Consider the following 20,181-nt stretch of genomic DNA (forward strand, 5'->3'; position numbering starts at 1 on the left):
TCTGGCCGTTTTCTACCACGGCAGAAATACTGAGGGCAACACCCATAAAGTGGATGATCGATTTCCAGCCATTCCGTCGATCGACTTCCCAATGGATTCCTTTAAAATCCAGTTTCCCAGAAGTAGAAGTCTTCCTAAACAATGTGAAAAGTGACATCCTCAAGCCTTTTAATTTGAGAACTGCTAAATACAATCTTACGCAAGAAGAAAGGTTAGCCTTAAGGTCTCTTAAATTTTGTGATAATGTGATTAGAATTCAAGATAAAGGTTCTAGGTTCGTTGTTCTTAGTCAGCAAGAATACCAAAATAAGATGCTAGGGCTGCTTAATAATGATTTACATTACGACGGCTTAGACCGTGATCCAACACTCGACCAATTTGAAGTTGTGGAAGAATGGAGTCGTAAGTGGTTTTCTGAGGGGCAGATTAGTCAGGAGATCGCCACATGGGTTGTAAATTTAGAACAAAAACCGGGAGTAGCATTTGGAAATGTCAAAACACACAAACGAGACAACCCTCTTCGTCTTATTACATTCTGTTGCGGTACAGCAGTCGAACGGCTTTCTGCTTTTACAGAATTCTACCTTTAACCTCTTTTACAGAATCTTAATTCCTTTGCTAAGGATTCTACTGATTTTATCAATAAATTGAAGGATTTGAATGCAAAAGGTCCATTTCCTGAGGGGACACTGCTTGTGTCTTGGGATGTCGTGTCAATGTTTCCCGGAACATCGACAACAATTTGGGTATTTCAGCAGTTAGAAGAGCTCTTGATTCCAGATCTGTGAATATTCCTTCCACTGATTGTCTAGTCGACCCTGTTGAAATTTGTCTCAGGGTAAATAATTGCGAATTTTCTGGTCAGAGTTTTGTTCAAAAACACGACACGGCCATGGGACCGAAAAACGCCTGTAGTTATGCATACTTAGCCATGGATATCACTGACGAGAAAGGCAAATTTGGGGGTAGCCTAAAACCAATGCTTTAGTGGAGGTACAGAGATGATGTTTTTGACATTTGGACTCAAGGTCTACCTAAATTGTTGGAATTTACTGATTATATTAATGCTTTGTATCCTACTATCAAATTCAAATTGGTTTATTCTGACAGTCATTTGAACGTCCTTGACCTCACGTTGCATTTTCGGGATAGGTTCATGTTTGAAATCTCAAAATTATCCCACGGAGCTTGTTGACAAACAGTTTGACAAAGCTCTCAGTATTTCAAGATCCGATCTCCTGAGCAATCAGGTCAAGCCAGCTAAGAAAGTTTTTCCATTGGTGCTTGACTACAATTCAATTTTGCCAGATATCCAACGGAATATCAAAAAACACTTGCATCTATTGCAATCTTCACCAAAAATTAAAGACAAGTTTCCATCCAAGTCGATATTTCCCGGTTTTCGTCGAACCAAAAATCTTAAGGAGATGTTGGCACCGTCAAAATTCCGGGTAACCTCTCGTGGAAATCAAGGCGAAGAAAACGGGGGTTGTTCAAAATACAACAAGAGGTGTGATCTTTGCAAAAAAAAGTAATAATAATAATAAATTCAAGCTTCGAAATTTGAAAGTTCAGCAACCAGGCGTTGGTATCCAATTCAGCAGAAACTATCTTGTTAATTACAAAATGTTATTTATTTGGCCACTTGTACCAAATGCAATTTACAATATGTATACTCCACCAGTTAAAATTAGATTCCGCAACCACAAGTCGAACATGCTCAAGAACAAAAAAACTTGTGAATTAGCCATCCATTTTAATAACTCTGAACATGAAACTTCTCAAATTAATTTTATCATCATTGAACAAATTAGGTCCTTTATAAATTCCTTACATCTGGATCAATTATTACTCACTAGGGAAGCCTATTGGACCGCGCAATTATTTACCCTTAATCCTCATGGTATTAACAAAAGGCGGAAATTTAAATCTAAACACCGCATTAACCACTACAATTGAGTAATTGTGATCTGCCATTTTTCCTGGTGATTTGTTTATTTCATTCAGAGGCCCTCAATGGAGAGCTTGATACTGCAGAACAAACATGCACTATTAATTAGGCTTTATATGTTTTCTAGATTTTGTCACATAATTGTACTCGCCTTCACTGGCATTCAATCAGTTGACCTTGTAATTTAGACCTTTGTTGTACCTCGTAACTTTAGTTTTAATATGCATACTTGATATTTAAGTCGTTGCTCTCGTAACTCACAACCATTGTAAATAGGTTTTTAGTTTTTAATTTTTATCCTGAAGAAGGCCGAACGGCCGAAACGTCGTTTCCCATTAAAGCTGGAGCAGTCAAGAGTTTGGCTTCATCCTCGTCAATTCATACACAGATCTATAAATTCTGGAGAAGATATTGTATCCTTGCATTGGATCCTCTTACTGGTAGCCTTTCGTTTGGTAAACCAATTTTATACTGTTTATATATTTAAATGAATGAATAATCAGGACACGATCATACTTTTGCCTCTGGTTTTCATACAGGTCTGTTTCGTACAGGACGTTTAGTTTGTCCTGCACTCATCAGTGTGTAACCAAGAGTTACACACTGATGAGTGCAGGACAAACTAAACGTCCTGTACGAAACAGACCTGTATGAAAACCAGAGGCAAAAGTATGATCGTGTCCTGATTATTCATTCATTTATAATTGCCCTACCGCATGGTATAGAGCACTCTTAGTACAGCAAAAACAAGCCTACTTTACGTACGTTTATATATTTATATATATATATTTAGACGAAAGACTATTTTGATTAATATTTTTGTCTTTATAACACACCAAGTGCAATAATTTATGTTATCATATAGTCTTCTTTTTAACTACCATGATGTTTGATTCACACGTACTTATTTAAAGTAATCAAATTTTGGGGGAATTTTTAATTTCTTTCACTATAGAGTTATAAGAATTTGCCAGTTTGTTTGGTATTGTGCATTTCAACTGTTTTAAGGATTTTACTTTAATCAAGTAGATACAGTATTTTTGGTATGATTGTATACAGCACTTTATTAAGAAGTTTTAAAATGTAAGAAAGTACTGTTGGTTCGCGGAAGTTAAAACATGTAATATAGAAACTCTTAAATTGATATTGTGTCCAAATTAAACTTTCAAAATTTACATTTTAGTTTTTATATTGGGGAGAACATAAAATAACTGTTAAAATATATTTAAATTGGTTTTTATATTTGGGATAAGAAAAAAGAGTGAAGCTAAACATTTCTCTAGGTTGTCAACTACAACTTATCTGTACCTAAACTCCTTGCTGGTAATGCCATTTTTCAACCCAAAACGACTTCGCTTTTTGTATCGATCGGTTAAAAGCGTTATGTTGACTGAATTTATAAATGTTGTTTTCGCAAATATGGTTTAAAGCAGTGTTGATTTCTACAAAATTTATAATAATGGTAATAGCATTTAGTGGAGTCCAATTTGGTCTGTGATCATACGCGTGATTAACAAAATCGGACAACCGCGTAGCGGGAGTCCGATTTCTTTAATTCGAGTATTCTTACAGACTAAATTGGACGACACAAAGTTCTTTTACCAATTCATCATAACCATTAATATTACAATTTCCGAGAAAACAAAATTAATGCACTCCTTCTTCATCCTCTAATGTTACAAATTCATCAATTTAATTTTGGAAAATCCCCAGTTTGGTAGGGTAAGTGGTGGTTGCTTTGGTTACTGTGATAAATTCTGTGATTGGCTGATATAACTGTCAGATTTCAGGTATCCGATTGCAGCCAACTGTCCGCTATCACTGTCCCATTTCAACCCTACACAATAATTAGTGAAAAATAAAGTAGTTAATGCACTAATCAAATTTGAAAATATTGTAATAATTATTATTATAGAGGCAATATCCCTCTTGAGAGGAACTTTTTCACTTATGCATTTTGGACGGAGTTCTCCCCGGCAGAAATACAGCTGAGCCCGAAATTAATATAAAGAAATTCCTCAATATTTGTGTTTGCCAGCTTGTACAAACTCTTACGCAATTCGAATTACACACGCCTACTCGTGAAACGACATATAACTCAGACAAACAATCTTACTTTGGGTTCTGATATTCAGCCATTCTCAGTAAATGGGTGCAAGTGGTGTCGCACACTCAAAAATATGCATTGTAAAGCTAATAGACAAGGAACCTGTTTTTCTGTGGTATTATTGTAAGCTTTCATTTATTAATGGTAGTGAGTTAAAAAGTTCCAATTGTCCATGGTGTTACAATACACATTTGGTCGATGAAGTGGTAATCAAGGCTATTTGCAAAAATGATTTTTCGCACAGCTCAAAATTGAATTTCTGTTATGGTAACCCATCGATGTGAGAAATTTTGGTTTTATAGCCATGACGTCATCGACCGTACGTACGTATGTACGTCCGTCTACCCCTCCATGTATGCCAATCTGACCAGTATGATGCTAGTTTACGGCATACATCTTTCATATTGGACATCCATGTTTTCATTAGTTGACACCTGTCAAAACAAGGTATCCGCTGACCAGTATCAAGTGACCATATCGCGGGCTCAAGCTTAGAACTCACCGAGATCGGTTTTTTTAAAAGTTGACCGCTGACCAGGTGCTAATTTTCGATTGGATTGCAGTTTGCTTGGGTGTTTGAAGAGCCCTTCGAATTCTGCAACTTTCACAAAGAACTAAGCGTTATACAGATTACTGACTCCTTGAGAGTTTCACGAAGCCTGGGTAGCAAGCATTCCTTTTCGACAAAAAGAGCTTCGAAACGATTTTCCGCAAACTGGCCGCGCGGAAGTTGGGGCAAGAGACTGAGGGAACGCTTGCAAGAAGACCCCCAATTTTTGAAAAACGCCCACCTTTTTATGGTTGACTTGACACACGCTGATTGACGTCTTATTAACAATTAATTAGCCAATAAAAGATAACCATGTTAACACATGTTGGCTTCCGACAAAACAAACCGAGGCACCGAGGAAACACCGAGTGATCAACGCAGAATTTGGCAGTGTGATTTTAAATGTTAAATTTGTAACGGCAGCTTCTAAGCCGGGTACGACTGGTTATGTTTCTTCTGAGAATTTATTTAAACCATCGAAAAGAAACTTACGGGCAAATTCTAGCTGATATTTGCGGCGCGGTTGGAATATAAGTTATCGAAAACAACAGCCAATTTTCAGAATTTGTAAGCAATCCGTGCGTTCGTAAAATACGAAGTTTAGAAACATATAAACTCGTACAGAGTTCGATGGGTAGTAAGTAAGGCCGTTAAATGCAAATCTCCAGCAAAGCTGACCATGAAACCATTCAAATAGGTTTAAGTTTAAAACTAACGACGATTTCAGTGCGATTTGCTGGCTATTTTGTTGGTGCAGAGTGATTGACGAAATGGATCGTATACTAAATCTCCTGGAAATTACAGGAAAATCCCCTCGCTAGTTTGATAATCCACAGTACGTTTTTGGTCAAATCGTCACGAAATCGTAGATGAAATAGCAAGTAAAAGTGCTTTAAAAAATCGAATAACTTTACAAAGGAGCCGCTTTCTTCTCACAATAATTAAGAGAAGATTTAACAGGCTGCGTAGTTGTCTTCATCTTGTCTCAATCCATGATATAGGACTCAAGCTTACATCAGGCAAGGTACGCAGAGAATTTGACGAATTTCCTTGATCCTGAAACATGTGGATTCTGATAGTTCGCAGGCATTTTATTAATTCATCCTGCGTAAATAAACTATCTTTTGCAAGCGAGCGAAAAGCTCACTTCAGTTCAGTCCAAACTTTTCGTCGACAATAAGCGCTGCCAAAGTTTTGTTAAATAACGATCGAATCTTTTGCTTTTAATGAATTACGGAAACGCCATAGCGGCTTCAGCTGACACGTAAATAATATTGAATTATCCTTGATGGATATTGTCCAAGCAGTCCAGATTTTCATTTAAATTACAGGCTGTCATTCCCATAGAATTCACCTCAACCACTTACTTGATCGCGTATTATGCTTTGAAATGGAGAAATCACGATGATACTCGAGAAGCCGGTTCTTCATTTTAAGTTCTTTTACTTCGCACTCCGCGCATCCAGACAAACATCTGAACAATTAAGCTTTTTCCGAATCCTGTTGGCAAAACGGCCATTACATCTATACAGTTAAAGAGATGGCGCATTGACAGTTCTTTTCTTCCTTTTCAATGTAAAACCCGAGACCCGATTCGCTCAGCTTCGACACACGATTCAAAACCTTCCACATCTTCCACCATTGCCTTTGTCACGCTAGAACTTAGGAGAAATATTTTGCTCCAGAATTTGTCACCTGTCAATCATTGTGACTGTGCCGCACCAATCAGAAGCCCCCGTTCGTGGGCGAACCGGTCTTTCAAAAATAGGGGGTCTTCTTGCAAGCGTTCCTTCAGTCTCTTGCCCCAACTTTTGCGCGGCCAGTTTGCAGAAAATCGGCTCGAAGCTCTTCTGTCGAACAGGAACGCTTGCTACGCAGGCTAAGTTCCACGCCAAAACAGCTATTTAAATATGGGGTTTCCCCTTATTCTTCTATGGTACTATGCTGTGACTTTTTTCCCTAAACAGCCCAACCGTCTCTCGTTCTTTTGACACTGTCTACACTTACAGCAAGACAACGAAGATAAACAAAACTAACTCGAACCTTTTCGCAAGGGAGACCGCCATTATTTTGTTTGCTGCTTATGGCGGGCCCGCGGATGCGCTCCTGAGACATCTCAATGTTGCGCACGCGCAGACAGAATTCCCGTCTGCTCTCCACCCCCTACTTGAAAGCCAATTATGCTGAGCCAATTAGGTAACAGGTCACGCGTGAAGGCTGTCAATTGACACCCAATCATTTCACGCTTGATTTACATGATACTTCAATTAGTTTTTTCGTACTGAGATTATGGCGGGAAACAAAGAAAAGCGATTTTAGTGGTTTTAAAATTTATTTTTCAGAATTTTTTTTTTTGGGAAATATACTTCACAGCCCACCGATTCAACATTTGCAAAAACACAAACTTTAAACGAGACCCCCAAATTTACCTATACCGAGACTTTAATTTTTCGCGCGCTTCCTTTCATCGCGCAGAATGCCTATTGTTCTCCGGACATTTACTTCCAGAGCAATAACAATTATAGATCAGTAAAATTTGCGGCCAAGAATGACTCAAATGGTTCTCATTGGTCAAATATTTCGCGCTCTTTCTGCCTTGGGGAATTCTGCTTTGCTCATTAAATTTTCAGGGCGGAGCTAAGAAACAAAGGACGTTTCAAGTTATTGTTTTCGCTATTGTTCTTCGATATCATACTTTGAGAATGCATTACAAGCCGACTTTCACAAACATTTCAAATTTGCATTTATCATTTCTGATCTCACAAAATGCCTGTTTTAGGATTTCGCATTTACTGGAAAAAGTGCTCGGCCTCTTGTTCAAAACAATCATAACCAAAAAGTCCGCTATTTTCCGGCACAGTTTCTTACGTGCAATCGACAGACTGAAATTTGTCAAAAGAAATGAATCAACTCGAATCAATGTTTAACAGAGCGAAACAATCGAGAAAAAGAACTTTCTTGCTCAATGTTTGGAAACGAGTTTCGGTGCACAAAAACAAAACTTTTCAATCTCTCGCGACTCAAGATGTCCGCCGTGTGATTAAGGCCTGTGGCAATCAGCAGTGAGCTTCATTAAAGTTTGTTACGTTGCATGTGCGTGAATGTAGAGTGATTGTATCTTTTAGCGCGTTTCTGCTTTGCATTTCTGTCAATGAAATGCGGGTAAGTATAACATTTAAAAGGCTTTGTTTCGCTTTTCAATGAATGAATGAATCGAAATGAATAAGAGGCTGACGGATCTTGGTTGCGAGAAGGTTCCCGATGCGTTTTGTAACTCGTGTGTAACTCCTTGGTTGTTAAATTAAAGTTAAGGAATTCTTGCTCTGACAAGATATCCTCGACGAAGCTTTTGGGGTAGCCTCGATCTAAAAGGCGAGTTAAGAATTGTAACTTTTTTAACCTAAAGGATTCATTAACCGAGTTTGTTCTTAGTAAGCAACAAATGTGGTGCCTTCACAGGCATTCGTACCTACGAAAACTTAAATGTCGATTTTTAAATAAAGTGAATGGACTTGCTTCGCCTGAATCTTGAGTAGCTTATGATCGAAAAAGCTAGCGCGCGCGTGCCTTTTCTTTGTTGCGAAAGAAAGAGAAGCTTTAACTAGAACATTTTGCTAAGAAACGTGAAAAAGCTGCAAGCTATGGCACCGTGTTTAAGAACAACAAGATTACTTTTGCTTGGGTATGCTAATTTGGGTAGTCGGGTCTACATGGAACGCCATTGGCGCTTTTCGATCCTGCGGCCTTCCTTTGTTCCATGATTTGTCATTATAAAATCCATTGTAACCTTGCTGAGAGTGACAGACGAAAAGACCATGGAGAAACGTTCTCGCCCGCCTCAAGGATTTTACAAGTCCATTGAGACGCCTTCGATTCCCCGTGACCGTAAATGTGAAAGAAATCCTGAAGTTCTTGGCACCTTCGAAGCTGAGCGCATCATGGTCAAAAAGATTTTTAACTGCAGACCTTACTACATGGTTAAATGGTGTGGATACTGTGCCAGCCAAAAAACCTGGGAGCCGAAAGATCACCTGCCAGCAGACTTAGTAGAAGCCTTTGAGAACGCGAAGGTCCTGAGTAAAACAGCTGATCCTCATGGCAATCTTAAAATTCGCGGTAGATGTGAATAGTTTTTTCATGCAGAGTGGTTTTCAACAATAGGCATATTGTTTCATTTGACAGGCATTGTTATTCATGCCTGGGCTGAAAACAATAGCTCGCCAGCTCTAAACGCGCCATTTTCAAATGAAACTAAGACTAATAATTTTCAAACTGAAAAACAGAAAGGTTCCTGGTGACCAATTTCGCAATTGAAACGGATTCTTTTCAAGGACAGACTCATCTGCCATTTGCCGTGCGTGAAAGTCTAGTAGGTATGTTAGTTTTCCCAAAATTGCTCTCCAAAATTACTGTCTATACGAAAATTTGCAAAATTTTCCGTATATTCAAGTGGAAAAACAGAAAACTTCTACTTCCTCGATTTCATTCTTTTTTAGTGCCAATTGTAGGCTAATCCTTGATTTTCAAGAAGCCGTGCGTGAACCTTGAAGTTATCATTTCTGAGACTCGGGAAAGTGAATTTTGTGAACCCTAGTTGCCTAGTTTCGACCCATTCTTCTCTAATTTATGGCTCTTCAGAGCGCGATCGCATTCGAATTTGCCGCTTCAGTGATTATGAATTATTCATGATGTCCAGGCATTCTGCGCGATGCTTTGTCTGATATGAGGATTAAAATATATAGCAGCACTATCGTCCTTGTCGGTATGGATTTTAGGGCCCATTTGAATTTTTTAGTGGAATTTTCAGCAGCTTATGTTTCCGACTGCTTCATAGGAGTTTCCAGCCTTGGGTAATATATATATATATACATGTACAGAAAACGCCCGAAACCCCCTGAAAAATCGCTTAAAGTGTTACAAAAAACACGTAGAAGACAAGAAGCCTCACAAATAAAACGAGGACAAATGAAGACGTTTTTATTCAATTTTTCGCTCATATTTAATTTTCACTTTCAAGTGCAGTTGTTTTCTGATTGCGTCAGGTTGGGGAACCTCTGCACAAATGCGATCCAAACATTTTTTCACTTCTGTTCGCGGTTCAAAATATTTGGAAATTTTGCTCCGGACCAAAACACGAGATACTGTTTTCTGCAAATTCAGTCTCAGAATGCAGAAGGGAGGTTGTATAATTCTAATATTGGGAGGTATGGGTGAGCTTTTCCGATTAACTTTCGCGCGAAAATAAATAGGCATCTCATTCAAGTCGTATATATCAAGCCAAGAGCTTCCGAACAGCAACTTTGTTCACGGAGTCCCTCAGTGAATGAATGATAACGTCGGTTCGATTGATGAATACATCGCTTAATTAAATACTCGGGTGTAACACCATTTAAAGATTAATTAAAAAACCAAAACGGCTTTCTGCATTTGTCGCTGTCTACTCAACTTTCCTCACCAAAGTTTAACAAATACCTGTAAGCTTTCAATATTAACGTCATAACTCCAAGCGGCTAAAGCAGAAGTGCAGAGAGGAATTTGTTTCTACGGTCTTTCTTGCCAGAAATCTATGTTTGACCGGAAACGTTTCTTCAATATGGTTTAGTTACGGGACTGGAAAATGAAAACAGAGTTTGAGATATCGAGGAATTCTAAATGCCCGAGTTCGAAGTAACGCGCCCTTCATCGTGTGTTTACGGCATATATCTCCATATGTTACAATTATATTTAGCTGATGGTTCGCGTATGATTTAAGTTTTTTTTTTCTATCTTTATTTTATTTACTGTGGTAAGTGGACTCTGAAAACCCCCACTCGGATAAGTTAATAAACATTAGCTTTTTGGTCTATCTCTCAGATGGTAAGCGCGCTTTGATTGGCTTATTTTGCAATTCGTGTTGTAGAATTCGACCTGCAAATTTTAACTTTGTTTTTGTTGCTTGAGTTTCTAAGGTAAAAGTCTAAATATTAATAGGTATCATAACAAAGTCTTTTTCTGGGACTGCAATGCAATTGAGTCGACTCGGATAGTAGATTATATTTATAAAACTATGGTTCATACAATATGCGTGGGGTGTTACATTCAGGCTTATGATGGGAAAAGGATACATGTTAGCGGTGCGAAATAAATACGTGATGAAAATGAAGAGAAACAAGATGATGCAGAAAATTGAAAATTAGATCGTTTTATTCGACAAAAAAAAGAAGAAACCTTTTGCTGTCTCTTTTTCTCCAGGTTACTCCCTCAACACTTATCATCACCGAATGCGAGTTTAACATTTCCAAGGAAATTACTTTGACACCAATGATTCCGGTTAGAAAAAATCAAGATGACCAGTTCCTCTCTGTGAGATTTTATCTTCCCGAAGATCTGTGGTTAATGAGCAAGACTAATTGCTCCATCATTTTGCAAGATACCAAATCAGTTACAGTTAAAGTCGGGGCTACTTGTAGTCCGCTTCGCAAAAAGAAGGATTTAATAACTGTTATTACTCCCGTGATTTCCAACGGTGCTCGCAGTACATTTTGGTCAAGACCTCTACATGGAACTAAAGATCCTGCATATGGATTACCGACCGTATGGGTATGTAGCTGTGAACATAGTTCAAAGAATGAACGTTACTAATAAATACATTTCCCTGGAAAGTTTGGTACTACCGCAATGATTGTATAAAACCAACAGACTAGTATTTGTGGTAGCTGATGTTTTCAGTTTTGGCCCTTCGGTAATTATCTCTTGCGAGGGGAGTACACTCAAATTCGAAGCGGCAGATTATCACTTCTCTTGCGGTGTTTACTTTGCTTTTGTCAACTTAGGTGTATCGCAAAATTCCCATGAACGATACTGTTCGCGGTATGAGTACATCTGTTGTGTCTAATAGATGATTTTGGCTATTTCGTCATAGTAGGAGAGTGCTTTCTTTTGTACATTATTTGATTCCTTACTTATTGGTTATCGTTATAGTTATTAATTGCCACTACCTTACTCGCAAAAGTGATCATCATCACCATTCTCATCCAACCATTTCAATCATCATCATTATCATCATTGTCATCGTCTTCATAGCGTCATCTCTCCTTTTCATCGCAACTAACGCCCTGGGGGAACACATCCTCTTTGAAAACTTTCCTTAAGATTGCTGATTGCTTCTTGGCAAGAAAAGCATCGAAAGCTGGAACCCGTTGTCTGCATAACTTGATAGAAATTAAAGGGTCCTTTGTCCTTCTCTTTTAGGTTACAGTTGAGCCGGTGGGCCAACAGTTGCATAAATGTATGAGTGTTACTGATCCACACATCCGCATGCTTGACGAGCTGGATAGTAAAAAGTATGTCGAGTTTAAGCAGCTCCTCTGGTAATTTTTCATACTACCTGTACGATAAAGAGGGTTTGGAGGCGGGGGGTGGGGTGGGGGGGGAGTAGTGGGAGGAAAGAGAGGTTAAGGGTGGCCGTGTGGAAATGCTCATTCCTCTTACCTCTGCGGACCCAGGATCGAATCCTAAGTTTGTATGTGGGCTGAGACTTATCGATCTCAATCTTATTCCAAGGATTATTCTCTGGGCAGTCCGGTTTTTCTATCCAGCAAAATCTACACCCAGGTTATTCCATCTGGCAGCAGTGCTCTGCTCCGAGGTCGCACATGGGTCGTGTTTTGGGGCCGGGCCCATAGCCGGCAGCACAGCCCATCGATTATTATTTAGCATATATCGCCGAGGACAATAATTGCTCTGCAATAAAAAAACATTTTTATTTTCGTTGAGAGGGAAAAACTGAAACTGTTACACAGCAATACCTGGAAAAAATATCATGGAGCAGAGAAGAAAACTATTCAACCCACACGTGACGCCAAATTGGCGAACCCGTAACACATTACCCCATTTCGAAGACCCAGCTCCTGTAGAATTTATTTACGCTGTGTTCTATTTTCAGAGAGAGATGGCATGATTTTTTCGGATACGGAGACTTTCGTCTCTATCGTAACAAAGAAAGACACTTCGAGGTAAGGGCCATCCCTAAGTAAACCAAATAATAGAAAGTGTTGATGTGGCTTGCGGGATAGCAAATGGGATAGAAAATGGGCAAATTTAGATTGAATAGAGATTTTCTGTTAACGAATATGGATTAATCTCTGCCTGAATAATTGGCGAATACCTAAAATGGCTAAAAGGTTGAGTAGTTTCCCCAAGTACAATAAACTGATTAAACCAAATACTCCTTGCATTTCTGTTTCCCAATAGTTCGAAAAGAATGGCCTTTAGTGCACCCAATAGTACCGAAACACATCATGTGATAAGGCTGTTATTTTAAGTAATGCGACGTATGGACTTTAGAGCAGTTTTTTTTTTCTTTTTCAATATCTTAAATATTCCTTATCGAGTCCCACCAGTCTTAAATGTCAACGTATAAACAAACGCCACCCATTTCAGCGAAAATATTAGCTACTGTCGAATGAAACTCCACCTGCATGGAGAGACGTATACCGGAGTTATTGACCCTTATTCCTTTTCTCGGAATGAACAAAAGCAGCCCATTTTATTCTGCTACCGATAGTACACCCACACTAATGAAGAGAATGCATTTTATTCAGTGAAAATATTAGAAATCCTAATTGTAGCTAGTCCTCGAAATTCAAATGCCAGGCTATATGCGCGAGAACTATTCCAATTGCTGACTTGTGTAATGGGAAACATAGTATCGCGATGTTTCTCGTGGCATCAACCATTTCTATTAATGTGCCAGCCAGAACCTAATTGGCTGTTGAAACAATGACTTCTTTTGTTCCGTGGTTGACAAATTTGAATATCAAAAGCATTGCGACGTCAATGCTTGTAAACAAGAAATACCGTTACTTATAACTCGAAAACTACATTCGAATATAAGGCGCTCTGCTATTCAGTGTCCACTATGACTATACTCCTTGCCGTCGCTGTACGTGAAATAAGGGCAAAAAATAAATTCAACTTTGATTTTATTTGTTTAATTTAGGTGCAAACCAGGCAGTGGGAATGCAATCGAAAAGGAGTAACGTGTAATTGTGGTGTTATCATCCGAGATCACAATGACCTGATTAGTTTCAGTTGCTGTGGTTCTCCGCCACAGTATTCCCGGGATGACTCAACACCAATCATGGTTGAAATACCACGCCAAAAGTGCCTGGCGCCAGGGATTACCATACGTCAATTAATCGAAGGCATCAACAGTAAATATGAGGTATTTGATGTTGGATTCGATTTCTACATCCGCAACACAGCCACGCCGTCGCCTTGTGGTATAAGAGACCTTAAGATACCCCGAAAACCGGTGTACGGGTAACGGATAGCGCCATGTTGTTTTCATTTTGCGATGACGCCATCGATCTTACCCGTTATACCCAGCCGTTTTTCTGGGGTAGACACCAGTTTACCAGTAGAAGAATTATGAGTAGCTACAGAGAAGACATCGTGGATAATAAGTTTTTATGACGTTTTAAGTAAAAATATTCGTAAGGAAGGATTTTGGATATATTTGATAGAATTTATTAAACAATTCCGTAAACTTATTTCTGAGGAAAAGGAGCAAACTTTGCCGCCACGGTTGCCATCTTTGCAAACAATCGTTACCAATCCCTGTGCGTTAACTCTACGGGTATCTCAATCAAAATGGCTACGTTCATGAACAGTTGACGTGTACGGGTACACTAGCTGTAACCTTATACCGGTATACGTGTATCTTAAGGTCTCTATAATACGGAGTTTAAGAAACTTCTCCGAGTACGGTCTACGACAAGGCCACAAAACAAAAATATATAGATTTAGCCAAGCCTAAAAACGAAGCTCCGTTTCTAATCCCAGAAAGCAATATAGACCACTTTCATTAATGACGACCATTTTGACATTCTGTTGTCTTTATGTTAATTAGAGCTACTGCCCTCAATTTGAAACAAATTATTTTGCAATTTTCTTGTCGTAACGAAACTAGAGAGGCTTATTAGCATTACAACAAAAGAATATTTTATTTGGCCGCCATTGTGAAAGAGGTCTACAGTGTACATGGAAATAATTATGCTTCTTCGTAAAGTACAAAATTAATCATCAATAGTGTATACAATTTATAGTGATCAAACACCTCTAAGCTGACAGTAGTAAACAAACAAATATTGCAAATAATAACCAACAATTATAGTCAACAACTAGAACTGAAATTACATGCAGAGTAATCTCTTTCACAATATTTTCCGTTTGACTGATAATCTTTACACCCTCTCTCTTCAGTTTAGAACACCATCAAAAATCTTACTAATTAAAAAGTTAAGCTAAAGAGTAGTAAATAGGCCATTTCGGAGTTCATATCTGCCTTTTCATCAAAGCGAGTCTAAGTGCGAAGGTTTTGTGATGGTAACTAGTTCTACTTTACATATGAATAAAAATTAATTAAAAATTTCGCACTTAGAGTCGCTTTAAAGAGGAGGCAGACATGAACTCGGAAATGGCCTATTCGCTTATTCGGCTGCAATTTCACAGTCAAACAAAGACGTTCACGCCTGGACATCCATTTGACACAAAAGCCAATAAATGTGATTGTTGAAGTTTGCCAGAATCTCTGCCAACACGGAATTGCAAACGTTTCAGGCCTTCTGTGTTTTTTTTAGCGAGTTTTACAAAATATGTGAGTTCAGAAGGGAAACATTACGTGAAAGCCAACCATTGTAAATTAATGTTTTGTCTCTCGCTCGCTCTATTTCCCTCAGCTCTACGGTGTTCTTCATTGAAATTTAATCTTCTTCTCCTTCCTCGGCTTCTCTGGAGGTTTACTTAGCTTAAGTTTCTCAAATTTCGTTTTTGAACTTTATCCCGTTGCTCTTCACTAATATGATTTCCCGCCAGAAAAACGCGGGTTGCTGACGCGCTTCGCGCGCCTGAGCTCCGCTATCATGGGCTAAAAGAGGAAAAATAATCGTGGTGCAGGTGCGGCACGCATTTTAGCGCATTTTTTACGGCACTGTACATGACAACGACGTGAGGTTCTGGCGACAACGTGAGCAAACAAATGTGAACCATTCGTTCCCCATTTTTAGAGATAAATTTGTATAAATTTAGTTTTATAGGACATTTCGCCCATATTGTATGACATAGCGTGATGGACAAATTAGGCTTAGGATTGTGCATTGATATATTTGAGGTGAGGCTATCATCACCGTAGCTGTCGCAGATCTTAAAGTCCCCAATGGCGTTAGTGCTAATTTGCATAGACGACAGATAGTCCTCCCTTAACAGCCTGATGTCTTACTATTTGGATAGGGATCGAGTTAGGGAAAGAAAATAACTTACTGACGTGTAAGGTAGCGTGAATTTCATTATACCGCTTTTAGATAAGGTTTCGTGGTCCAGTGGTTAGGGTATTGGGTTTGTATGCGGTTGCCTTGGATTCAAATACCGTTCTAAGCTCTGGTTTGGATTTGTTTCACGTTTTCCCGGATTCAACTCTACCACGCATTGTAAACAGCCAACTGGTCTCCTGCCATTTGGGATTCTCAACTAACTTTCTGTTAAGTTAGAATTGTTTCTTTCTAATTATTAAAGTGGGGTGCCTGTGAACTAGGCTGATAGCCAAGTGCACTTCAGCAAATGAAACTTTTTATCAATAATTACCCGGTATCGAGATCCAGTGATCCCTATCTGACTTCCGTGGCTCAAGTGTCTTTCAGGTGTCTTTCAGGTGTCATTCGGATATCCGCAAGTTGCCATCGTTATGCACTTCATCAAGGTTTAACTGCATTCCCGTCACCAGAGCCTCGGATCTTATGTCTGCGCATGATCTGAGACCCTGGCAAACTCTATGTAGGAGAACATGCGCGATAGGGTTCTTAGAGCCAAAAAAATGGCTATTTGAACCTTACGACGCCTGCTCACTTGTCGTGCTAACATGAATGCACCAATCAGAGACTCTTTTCATTGTTCTTCACGGAAGCTAATTAATGAGAAGACACTTTGTTTCAGGGTTCCCTAGAGCTCTTCTCTCCCTCATTCATGCACAAAAAAGAAAAGCTCTGGGGTCGAGATTGGGTCCAACTGCTCAGTCATCCACTGGTGCTTTTCAACGCCAACATGACAAATATCAGTAACGATTAAATCGACACAGAAGCATCGAAGAAGCGAAAATTAACAAGAAGACTAAAAAATAGAGCAGGCCGCAAGTTTCTGTTCTAATCTTTTGTGTAATGAGCAACTTGCCAAACAGAATCACTGATAACGCTTATCTTACCCCGCGGTCACATTCGCGCTAGAACCTTTCTTGCTTGGCCAATATTTGGCCAATATTTGGTTTTAGCACATTCCTAGCTCGTCACAGGTGTGACCAACCAGGCATGGCGTTGCTTGCTTGCTTAAAAAAGAGGCGGAGTTGCTGAAAACTTCACAGGATCTGCAGTTTAGCTCAAGAGCGCTCTGCAGTGCTTCTGAACTGTGCTAGGTAAACAATTCACGAAAGCTGACCACTAAGGAAGAGAGTCGTAATTTGACAGCTTGATCTTTCGTAATGAAGTTTTGACTAAAGGTGGACCTGTGAATCATTTGTACTCGATTATGTTCCGGATCACCCATCCGTACAAGCAAAGCAAACTACCAATTCTTAACTGATTAATTGCGCCACCTTCTACGTCTCCACGGATTTTCGTCAAAGGTTTTGCTCAAAGCATTTCTTGTAATACTGCTCACGCAACTGTTCCAAGAACAGTTGGACGGTTAGACGAAAGAGGTTCGCCTTCCTCATCAGCAGAAACGATTGAAACTAGTCTGGGAAACAGTTCATCCATTTTCAACGAACGCGCAATTCGAATCGAAGTGCAATGTGACCACGACTTCTTTTCTTAAAGTTCTAGCCCTTGCTACTGATTGCTTGACTGACGTCACAAGTAAGCATGCTTGAGGAGAGTCTTGACCGCGGGGTTAATTCCTCAATTCCTGCATAACCACAATTCCTTGCGTTTCGAAGAAAAATGTGTTCTTCTCCCGATTAGAGAGCTGCCTCGTTTGTTCGCCTCAGGCTCACACACTGCGGCAGCAAAAATGTTTCTACAGTCGAGCCCCGGGAATGGGACCATCCATTCAATGCCACTAGCCCATTAATACGCCGACCAGTTTTTTTTGTGTCCCGAACAAAACCCCACTCACTTTCCTATCTCAAAACTCCGTTAGTACGACCACTCCGTTATTACAGATGACCACCGACCACCTCTTGAAGTCCTGAGTCGTTATTTTCTTTGTAAAATTACCCCGTAAATGCAACCTAACAAACAACGCATTTTATCGAACGATCATTGACAAAGGTGTTCTCCAATCAATTGATATGACAACAGCCTAATTTTTTTTGCCTCCTTAATTGTTTCCAGTGTTTTTAGTCTCTTCAAATCACTCCCCTCTTCTTTTCTGACAGATATATAGGTTAATTTTGAATGTCCAATATCTAATGTCTAGTCAGTGTGCAAAATGGTTGGCTTAAACACTTCCCGAACTGCCAATGTAGTATGTTGGCCTTACTGTTACTATAGTCTGATCTGTGTCATTTACAAGATGAAGGTTCCTCTCAATGATTTCATGCTGACCTGTCATAAAACGAAACTGATGTGTACTTGAGTGGTAATGAAATTATGCTGCGGACGCTTGCTCTGCCTTTCCTGGTCGGAAACAACATATATCTTTCCTGACTTGGTATCACGAGCCGCAACATCAAACAAAAAGCACTTTCATTGTCGTTTCTTCATAACTTGTGTTGTTCTTCAGATTACCGAGTCGTAGTAAACGTAAGTAAATTGTTGTCACCTGACTTACCTCCCAGTGGGTATAACTGTTACATCAAGGAAGTTGATGTCCGCTCGACCTGACCGCCGAGAGATTTAAGCCGTATTCAAAACCAGCGACTACCCCTCTCTATGTGCACAGTAGGTCAAACCACCCACCTAACATAATAAGAAACATCCCTGAAGCAATCAATAAAAGGCTATCAGAAATTTCCTCTGACCAAGATGCATTCAACGAAGCTGCACCCCTAAATCAGGAAGCGCTGCGCAAGAGAGGGTATGCGAACAACCTCAAGTTCAACCCGGCTCCGCAAAGACCACCAAACCAAGATAGAACGCGGAGGAATATAATATGGTTATGACCCACCCTTCAACAGAAACGTGCTAACAAATATAGGAAGAGCGTTCATCAACCTCGTTGACAAATGTTTCCCAACTGGCCACAAATTGAGCCTAGAATTGAGCTACAGTTGCACAACTAGCAGGAAAGCAAATAATAGACGGGCACAATAAAGTCACCTTAAGGAAAGCCAATCAACCCGTACAGGATCAAAACGTAAATACGTGCAACTGTAGAAACAAGAATGACTGCCCATTAGAGGGTGCCGGAATGTCTGCAAAAAGATATCGTGTACCAAGCCACAGTCACCACGCGTGAGGAGTAATCAATTAATAACTAACATTTTAACTACATCAATAAATAAACAACCCTAAATCTTAAAATTATTACAATAAATCATAGAAGTCTGTACATTACAGATGTAGTTCTCTCACAGCCTTCTTAAATTCCTTAAGAATTTTCGTTGAACGTAATTTATCCGGTAAAGAATTCCACACTCAGTTTTGCACCAATAAAAGGTGTAGATTTTAGGCCGAAGTTTGTAGTTTTCTTACGCGGAACGACTAGCTTGTTGGTACCTCTCAAGAACTTCACATTATTACGTACGACGAACAAGTCACTTATATATCCCAGTAATATACCGTTTACAGCTTTAAAAATTCATATGGCAATGTCCTGTAGGCGACGATTGGACAAAGTTAAGCCGTGGTCATCATCACCATGAAGGGGTACCCCTTTGTTATAGACACACCCTAGAGCTCTCACATTAAGCCTTTCCAGCTTCTGCTTATCAGACGCATTACAATTATTCCAGATCGCAGAACAGTAAGTAAAATAAGACATTACATACGAGTTGTAGAGGCACATCTTCGAAGAGATTGAAAGCCTGTTCTTTAGCCTGCTCAAAACGTCTAACGGCTTTCCAAATATCTTTGTAATCTTGCCAATATGTTTTCTAAAATTTAGGGAGTTATCGATAGTTACGCCTAAAAGTTCTAAATGGTCTACGTTAGGAACCTGTACATCACTAATGCTAAAGGAAAGATCGCAAGGATAGTTTTATTCGAAGAAGAATAATACATTTACATTTCTCGGGATTGAGCACAAGCTTATTTTCGTCAAACCAACGACTCGCAACATTGAGATCGCCATTGATTACAGCCTTTACCACCTCAGGATCGCGATCACTAAAATAAATTTGATTATCATCAGCGTAGTTGGACAAATTAGCACGATTAATAAAATAGAACAGAGCATTAAGAAATATATTAAAAAGGAGGGACCCTAACACCGATCCCTGAGGTACACCCTTAGAAAAAACAACAACATCAGATGTTAATTACATCTTTTATCCTGACACGCTGGGACCTATCTCTAAGGTAACTGTGTAGAAGGGGCAGGCTGACTGGAGAAACACCATAGGCAGCAAGCTTAGCGAGGAGGAGGTCGTGCGGTATCATATCA

General features: G+C 39.4%; 1 protein-coding gene across 5 annotated transcripts in view; it reads left to right on the forward strand.

Annotated features, from left to right (window-relative positions):
- Window positions 1-20,181, forward strand: part of LOC138000490 (von Willebrand factor D and EGF domain-containing protein-like) — a 166,008-nt gene that overhangs the window by 44,426 nt on the left and 101,401 nt on the right. For all 5 annotated transcript variants that reach the window (XM_068846948.1, XM_068846949.1, XM_068846946.1 and 2 more), the window contains exons 5-8: window positions 10,840-11,187; window positions 11,839-11,930; window positions 12,533-12,602; window positions 13,589-13,813. In XM_068846948.1, the coding sequence (XP_068703049.1) occupies window positions 10,840-11,187; window positions 11,839-11,930; window positions 12,533-12,602; window positions 13,589-13,813 (735 nt within the window). The remainder of the gene's footprint in view (window positions 1-10,839; window positions 11,188-11,838; window positions 11,931-12,532; window positions 12,603-13,588; window positions 13,814-20,181) is intronic.

This window comes from Montipora foliosa, chromosome 4 (genome assembly GCF_036669935.1).
Source record: "Montipora foliosa isolate CH-2021 chromosome 4, ASM3666993v2, whole genome shotgun sequence".
In the NCBI taxonomy this organism is placed as follows: domain Eukaryota; kingdom Metazoa; phylum Cnidaria; class Anthozoa; order Scleractinia; family Acroporidae; genus Montipora; species Montipora foliosa.